The sequence below is a fragment of the Chiloscyllium punctatum genome, chromosome 9 (genome assembly GCF_047496795.1).
Source record: "Chiloscyllium punctatum isolate Juve2018m chromosome 9, sChiPun1.3, whole genome shotgun sequence".
NCBI lineage: Eukaryota > Metazoa > Chordata > Chondrichthyes > Orectolobiformes > Hemiscylliidae > Chiloscyllium > Chiloscyllium punctatum.
Window position 1 is genome coordinate 4201808 of NC_092747.1, and position 7889 is coordinate 4209696.

Consider the following 7889-nt stretch of genomic DNA (forward strand, 5'->3'; position numbering starts at 1 on the left):
ATTTTCAGATTGGCTTGGTTGTAAGAGTAAGTGGCACCTCAAATAATGCAATGCTCCCATCCTGTAGAATCATACAACATTATAGACCATTCAGCCCAGCCAACCCATGCTAGCTCTTTACAACAGTTCTCCAGTTATTCCCACATTCCTACTCTCTCTCTCTCTCTCTCCCAAAAAATCTGCAAAACTTACAAGTTTTTAAATCCAATTCGATTTTGAAAGCTACCAGTAAATCTGCTTCCACCGTCCTTTTCAGGCTGTGTTCCAGATCACAGTTCACAGTCTTTAAAAATAAATACCCTCCTTTCCTGGAGTGAAGGTGTCTTCCTAATTGCCGTGAAGTGATTTCCGCTATGTTTGAACATTACCTTCCAACCCCTGCTTTGTGCCGCTGTTTTGTGAGATTGTTGTATTCAGAGTGCACCGTGAACCTGACCAACAGCTGTAGAGGATCTTCTAATGTTGAAAGATTGTTTGAATGTTTGCTTGAGCTGAACTCCAAACCAGAGCCTTCTGGCTGTGGGTGGCCAGGAGGGGGATAAGGGGGCTGCCATTAGTCTTACATGAAATATATTTGACAGTCTTAGTCCATGCTCAGGCAGCAGATATAAAAATACTTAGGGTTATTTCCAGACCTCTGGAATAAATGCTGACTGTCTTTGTCCTGTAGAGTAGCATTATCATTAATAAATGTAGGAATAAATGAATAAGTAACATTTGAATATAAAATGACGCCAATGTCACTTTGTTTTGGGAATTTTACAAATGGTCATCTTTCACCCATCTTATCTCTCAACAGGTCCTCATCCAGTGCACCAAACTGCAAATTCTCAATCTACACGGTAACCAAATCAGTGAGCTGTATGAGGTGGATAAGTTGGCCTCATTGCCTCACCTACGGAGCCTGACACTACATGGCAACCCTCTAGAACTGGTCAAAGGATACAGGTACCCAGCTGGGAACATGTGTCTCTTCCATTTCAGTGAATTTTAGGGTGATCCAAGACCAAATACAACCCTTCCAACAGGCTCTGTCTATTCAGTGGGTAACTCTCCTACTGCCTTACCTATCTTACCAAAGTGACAAAACATTGTGGGCTATTAACAAGCTGTTTGACTATGTCCTGGACAGAGATGAGGAAGTTCTTCTCACAGAGGGTAGTGAACCAGCAGAATTTTTTTTGCAGAGGACTGTAGAGCCTGAGCCATTAGTATATTCAAGGCTGAGATAAACAGATTTTTAATCAGTAAGAGAATCAGAGTTATGTGGAAAAGACAGAATAATGGAGCTGAAGATTTATCAGATTAGTCAAGATCTCACTGCATGTCTTGGTGGATTGAATGGCATATTTCTGCCCCCAAATCTTATAAGTACCCACATTCAATCGGGAGCAGGAGCAAATCGTACCAATTGTCCTGATGGCTGCTGGTGTGGAGACAGGAACAGTCTCAGGCTGAGTCTAAGGCAGACAAGCTCCCTTCCTATGGGACGGGAGTTCTGATGAAAGTCTGACAACCTTCCGTCACGTTATCCAGTGACCAAACTCTACACTTACTGAGTTTGCTTTGCACTTTGTCCCAATAGCATTTAAAATCTCACTCTTTCTGGTTGCTAGTCTGGAGAGATAAACACTCCCATACTGCACACCTGGTTTGGTTCAGGCAGTGCAAAAATCATTCTTGCGTCAGCAGAGCACGTGCTTTCATCCAAAAATAAAGAACTTAAATTTATTTAGAGCCTTTCACTTCCTGAGGATGTCCCCAAACACTTTATAGCCAATGAAACAATATTTTTAAAAGATGTTGTCACTGTTAAAATGGAAGAAACACAGCAATCAATTTGGGCCATGATAGGTACCACGCTAAATAATGAGGTAATCTATAAGAGGCATTGTGAAAAAGTATTAGGATAACTCCACTACTCTTCTGCAAATGATGCCAAGAGAGACCAGCCAACAGCTCTGTATAATTGGCCATGCCATAAACACACAGATCATAAATCATTCCCTGCTCTCTTCTGTAATGAATTCTCTGCTTCCTCAACTCACATTTAGTCATCAACAGACTGAAAAAACTTCTCTTGGAATACTAGAATCACACAGCAGAGGGCGACACTGTGCCAAGACCGGGATTGATTCCACCCTTGGGCGATTGTGTAGGGTTTGCACGTTCTTCTCATGACTGTTTAGATTTCCTCCCACAGTCCAAAGACCTACCAATTAGGTGGATTGACTACGCTAAATTGCCCACAGTGTCCAGGGATGTATGTGCAGGCCAGGTGGATTAGCCATGGGAAAATGCAGGGTTACAGGGGGGTAAGGTAGTGGGTGGGTCTGGGTGGAATGCTATTCGGAGGGTCAGTGTGGATTCAATGGCCAGAATGACCAGCTTCCATACTCTCTTGATGCTAGGAGGCTATTCAGCTCATTGTGCTTATGCAGTCTCTTTAGATTTAGATTAGATTACTTACAGTGTGGAAACAGGCCCTTCGGCCCGACAAGTCCACACCAACCCTCCGAAGAGCACCCACCCATACCCATTCCCCTACATTTACCCCTGCAACTAACACTGCGGGCAATTTAGCATGGCCAATTCACCTAACCTGCACATTTTTGGACTGTGGGAGGAAATCGGAGCACCCGGAGGAAACCCACGCAGACACGAGGAGAACCGTGCCACCTGTGATCTATCTAGTTTTATCCATTCTTCCCATTCATGCCTCATAGCCTTGCAAATATTCTCTCTTCAGATGTTTAGCCAATTCCTTCTTAAAAATTACAATTAAATCTGCCCTTTCAGGAAGGATGTTCAAGAGTATAACAATGTACTGGGACTGTTCTCCCTTGGAGAGAACATGTCTAAGAGATTTGTTTAAAGTTATCAAAGTAATGAGTGGCCTGGATAGAGGGAGAGATTGTTTCCCCCTATCCATTATACAGTACTTATTTCCATTTTCTTGACCCTTCTCGTCAGTCGTGGCCAATTCACCTAACCTGCACATTTTTGGACTGTGGGAGGAAATCGGAGCACCCGGAGGAAACCCACGCAGACACGAGGAGAACCGTGCCACCTGTGATCTATCTAGTTTTATCCATTCTTCCCATTCATGCCTCATAGCCTTGCAAATATTCTCTCTTCAGATGTTTAGCCAATTCCTTCTTAAAAATTACAATTAAATCTGCCCTTTCAGGAAGGATGTTCAAGAGTATAACAATGTACTGGGACTGTTCTCCCTTGGAGAGAACATGTCTAAGAGATTTGTTTAAAGTTATCAAAGTAATGAGTGGCCTGGATAGAGGGAGAGATTGTTTCCCCCTATCCATTATACAGTACTTATTTCCATTTTCTTGACCCTTCTCGTCAGTCGTTTGTTAATGGAATTCTGGACTTTATTAATAGAGGAGTAGAGTACAAAAACAAGGATGTTAGGCTGGATGCATAAACCACTAATTCAGTCTCAGGTGACGTATTGCATCCAATTCTGGGAATACCTCCACCTACAAGCTCCCCTCCAAGTGACTCACCATTCTAACTTGGAAATATACTATCATTCCATCGGTGTCACTGGTACAAAATCCTGTAGCTTCCTTCCCAATGGCATCTTGGGGTTAACCTAACAGAAAATGGACTGTAGGAATTCAAGACGGCAGCTCATCAACTGGGCACAGACGACATAGGTCATTCTGCTCTAACGTGTGTGTTGTTAACGTGATTGATGAATTGGGGACACCTTCTAAAGCGCAATCTTTTAAAATGTGAGATGGCTGTAACATGATTACATTGCCAACACTTGAAGCACTGTTTCTAAAGCGTGATTTTTCTATAATGGGGGTTGCACAAGAATGCAACCATCACATTATAGAAGACCAACTGTAAATGATGCCCCACATTCCACAAAAGAACAAAGATAGACATGGGGAAAAGTTCAATTTTTTTTTCTTTGAGACCTAGGCATTGCTGGCCAACTCAGCATTTATTTTCTATCCTGAATTGAGCTCTGTAATAAGGGTGCTGTATAAATGCAATTGATGGTGAAAGGGGAGTGGGATTGATGGGATAGCTGCAGGTTGAATGTTTTCCTCAACTGTAAAGATCAATGAAACTCCATCTGCAGGAGATTAACACTCTGCCTCTTTCTCCCTTTTCCCCATTCCCTCCCCAAAGGAGTTATGTGGTGGGGATTGTCCCACAGTTGAAGTCACTAGACTACAGCACAATCACCAAACAGGATCGTTCTACTGCCACTATCCTGAAGTCATTCACCAAACGCAAGCATGTTGCTAGAAGAAAGTACGACGACTGATTCCCAGGCGCTGCCTCACTGGATTTCTCCTGGTACCTGATCAGTCTGTATTCCTGGCTGGAACAAAGCCACAGAAATAGAGAACTCTTTCTGCAACTTTCCCTAATTGATATCAAAAAAAAACTTTGTTGTGCACTTATTATTCTTAATAAGATTACTCAGTGTCTCTTCCCCTTCTGGCTGTGATTGTGTGTGTATGGTGGGGGGGGCAGAGAGAGAGAGCGAGAGAGCGAGAGGGGTTATAGAGGACGATTACACTTGAATGCAGATCAAATCTCTTGCCCCCTCCCACCCTGCATTGGACTCCTCCACAGGAAAAGCCATTATCAGCTGCAAACCATAGCTGGAGTGCTGCAGCCTTGCTGATGGAAATGCCACAGGAGCTGTCTCACCGACATCAATCAGGAAATGGAGACAGTGGGCGATAGGGGGCACAGAGCAGAAATGTCTGTGTGTTGGGGTGGGGATGAAGGTGTAGGCATGAAACACCATCAAAGGTTAGAAGGAAAAATAACACCTTGTCTTGAGCTGGTCCCTTCCATGTGCAAAGTTTATTGAATTAAGACTTCCAATTCCATAACCTTCTCCCATTTCTTCTCAGTAACATGTCTCTTTGGAGTTGTAAGAGTTGGATTTAAAAACCCTAAGCTAATTGTAGGCTGAAGGTTGCCCTATCAACCATGTTACAGGTAGTGCAGGGAATCATAGGCAGCATGGTGAGCTGGTTAACAGAGACCATGTAAGATGCAGAAGCAGCAGTAGACTGTTTGGCCCATCTACTCCACCTTTCAGTAAAATCTTGGCTGAACTTATCCTCAACTTCACTTTCCTGCCTTTTTCACAACTTTTATTCCATTCCTACTGTCTTAACATACTTAAAATGACCCAGCCTCAAGAGCCCTCTGGGGTAAAGGAATTCCATAAATTCACTACCATATGAAGAAAGACCCCTTCATTTCTTTTAAAAGGGTGACCCCTTACTCTCCCTAATGTTGTCAGAAGGGCCGCCAAGTAAATCAGCACTGACTACCAAAGCCTGACACTACTCTGCTATTCTGTGCAACAAGGAACTGTCAGTCATCAAAACAGTTTGCCTTTCTGATGTAATTACTTAACATAATTTGACTTCACTTCTCTCAGAGGGTTGAGAATCTGTGGAACTCACTGCCAGAGTGCAGTGGAGGCAGAATCAACCTTCTGATGAAAATCAGAAGGGATAAAAGGCTACGGGGATCAGGCAGGAAAGTGGAGTTGAGACCAGGATATGAAAAGCCATGACCACTTTAAATGGCAGAGCTACTCAAAGGATTGAATTGCCTTCTCACACTCCAAATTCCTATGACCCTGACTCTTCATTTAAAATCTGCAATCACTTCATTCACAAGTCCCTCATTGCTCTTCTCAGGCTGTACAGACAAGTTGACTGATTAACACACATTTTATATTGGGAAATCAATTCTGTGACTGTGTCAAAATCTTATCCAGAACCTCAATGAGTGTAATAAAATTATTCTTAATTTAAAAATTAAAACATTAAAGATATTTAGCAGATCTGTTAATGGTAGAGAGAAAGTTTTTTTTTAAATATATAAAATGCTCTAACATTTTACCTGAAACTTGGTATGATGAGAAATTAGGCAAAAGTGAGGACTGCAGATGCTGAAGATTAGAGTCAAGATTAGAGTGGTGCTGGAAAAGCACAGCAGGTCAAGCAGCATCCGAGGAGCAGGAAAATAGATGTTTCAGGCAGGAGCCCTTCATCAAGAATCCTGATAAAGGGCTCCTGCCCGAAATGTCGATTTTACCACGATAAGCAATTGTCAATTTTGGTAGGAAGAAGAAAAATGCATATTATCTAAATGGAGAGAGTTGCAGTGTTACCTAATGCTCAAGTCACAAGGGGTCAGTGTTCAGGAACTGCAAGCAATTAGGAAAGCTAATAGAATGTTATTTGTTGCAAAGAGAATTGAATACAAAGTTAGGGAGGTAATGTTTCACTGATCCAGGACACTGGTGAGACCACATCTGGAGTGCTTTGTACAGAATTAGCCTCCTTATTCATCAGAAGCAGTTCAATGGGAGTTTACTTGACTAATACTCAAATGGGCAGGTTGTCTTACATAGAAAGCTCGGATAACCTCAGCTTGTATCAGCAAGTGACTAGAAGTGAAAGAGGAAACATGATTGAAGCACACAAGATCCTGAGAGGTCTTGCCAAAGTGTCTACGGGAAATGTAGTACTAGAGGTTGCTATTTAAAATACTTTGGAAGTATTGTAATTCTAAAAACATAAACAAGGAAGAAGAGTAAGCTGCTCCGCCCTTTGAGCCTGTCCATTCAAGGTGGTCATGGCTGACATGATTTTAACCTCAACTACATTCCTGATCATCTTTTATCCCCTTGGCATTCACGTCCATGGCTGGAAGGATTAACTAATTTCTCCTTCCACAGACGCTGTTAGACCTCTAGAGTTCCTCCAACATAGTCTCTGTTTGAGGAAAACCCTTAGCCAGAGACAGTGATGAGAATGTGAAACTCACCAGAACGATGCATTAAAAACCAAACAAAACAAACATGAAAAACATGAATAAGGTGATATGGTAATAGGGTGATATGTCAAAAGGTGAGAGGTAGTATTTAGAACATGAACATTTACATGGGCAATAAAGCTGAACAGCTTGCTTTACTGAACATTCATATCAAATTCCCCAGCTCCCTGGCAATTCTGCTATTTTAAAAAAAACATTTTGTTCTCACTTCCTTTAATTTATTTTAAGTCCAGGTGCAGGAAACACATTTAATCAACCCTCCAGATCAATTGGATCTTTAAGTGACTTCCATTTATATCGCATCTTTCATGGCCACTGGACAGTGAAACACTTCACAGCCAATGAAGTACTTTTGAAGTTTAATTACAGTTACGTTGTAAATGAGGCAGTTTATGCACAGTATGCTCTCACAAATAGCAAATAGTGATAATGACCAAGTAATCGGTTTCTGTAATGTTGACCCAGGACCAAGGGAAAATGCCACAAATTCTACCTCAAAACACTCACAGGTTTCATTTTTACATCCATCTGAACAAGTGGTAGGGCTGTTTATCATCTCATCAGAGAAATGGCACCTGCAAACAATGAAACATTCTGTCTGTACTACAGCTATATTGTCAGTTTAGACTTTGTGCTCAAATCCTGGATCGAGACTTTAATTTGGAAGCTTATTATTCATAGTTGAAATGCAGCTAACTGAAACGCTCTACAAAAATGAACTTTATAAAGTTCCAGAAAAGCATCTGCTGTTAAGCAGACTAATCCAGGGAAAGCTGAAGTCAGGAGCAAGTCTGGGAAGAGAACTAAAAATAATTCACCTGTTTAAAAGACCTAAGCATGAAGGAAAAGGTCCATTTATTTCTTGTCTGATTCAAGACAATGGGGAGAGAATTGCATGAAATCTCATCTCAGAAAAGAATGGGAAAGCACATTTTCTCGATAAACCAGCAGGCACTCGAGAGCGGTGCTGGAAAAGCACAGTTCAGGCAGCATCTGAGGAGCAGTAAAATCAACATTTCGGGCAAAAATCCTTCATC

At 41.8% G+C, this 7889-nt stretch overlaps 1 protein-coding gene across 3 annotated transcripts in view; it reads left to right on the forward strand.

The window, feature by feature from the left end:
• LOC140481089 (leucine-rich repeat-containing protein 51-like) overlaps positions 1-5862 on the forward strand; it is a 33199-nt gene extending 27337 nt beyond the window's left edge. For all 3 annotated transcript variants that reach the window (XM_072576742.1, XM_072576743.1, XM_072576744.1), the window contains 2 exons: positions 800-948; positions 4165-5862. In XM_072576742.1, coding sequence (XP_072432843.1) covers positions 800-948; positions 4165-4303 — 288 coding nt within the window. In that variant the 3' untranslated portion in view covers positions 4304-5862. The remainder of the gene's footprint in view (positions 1-799; positions 949-4164) is intronic.
• Positions 5863-7889: the final 2027 nt, after the last annotated feature.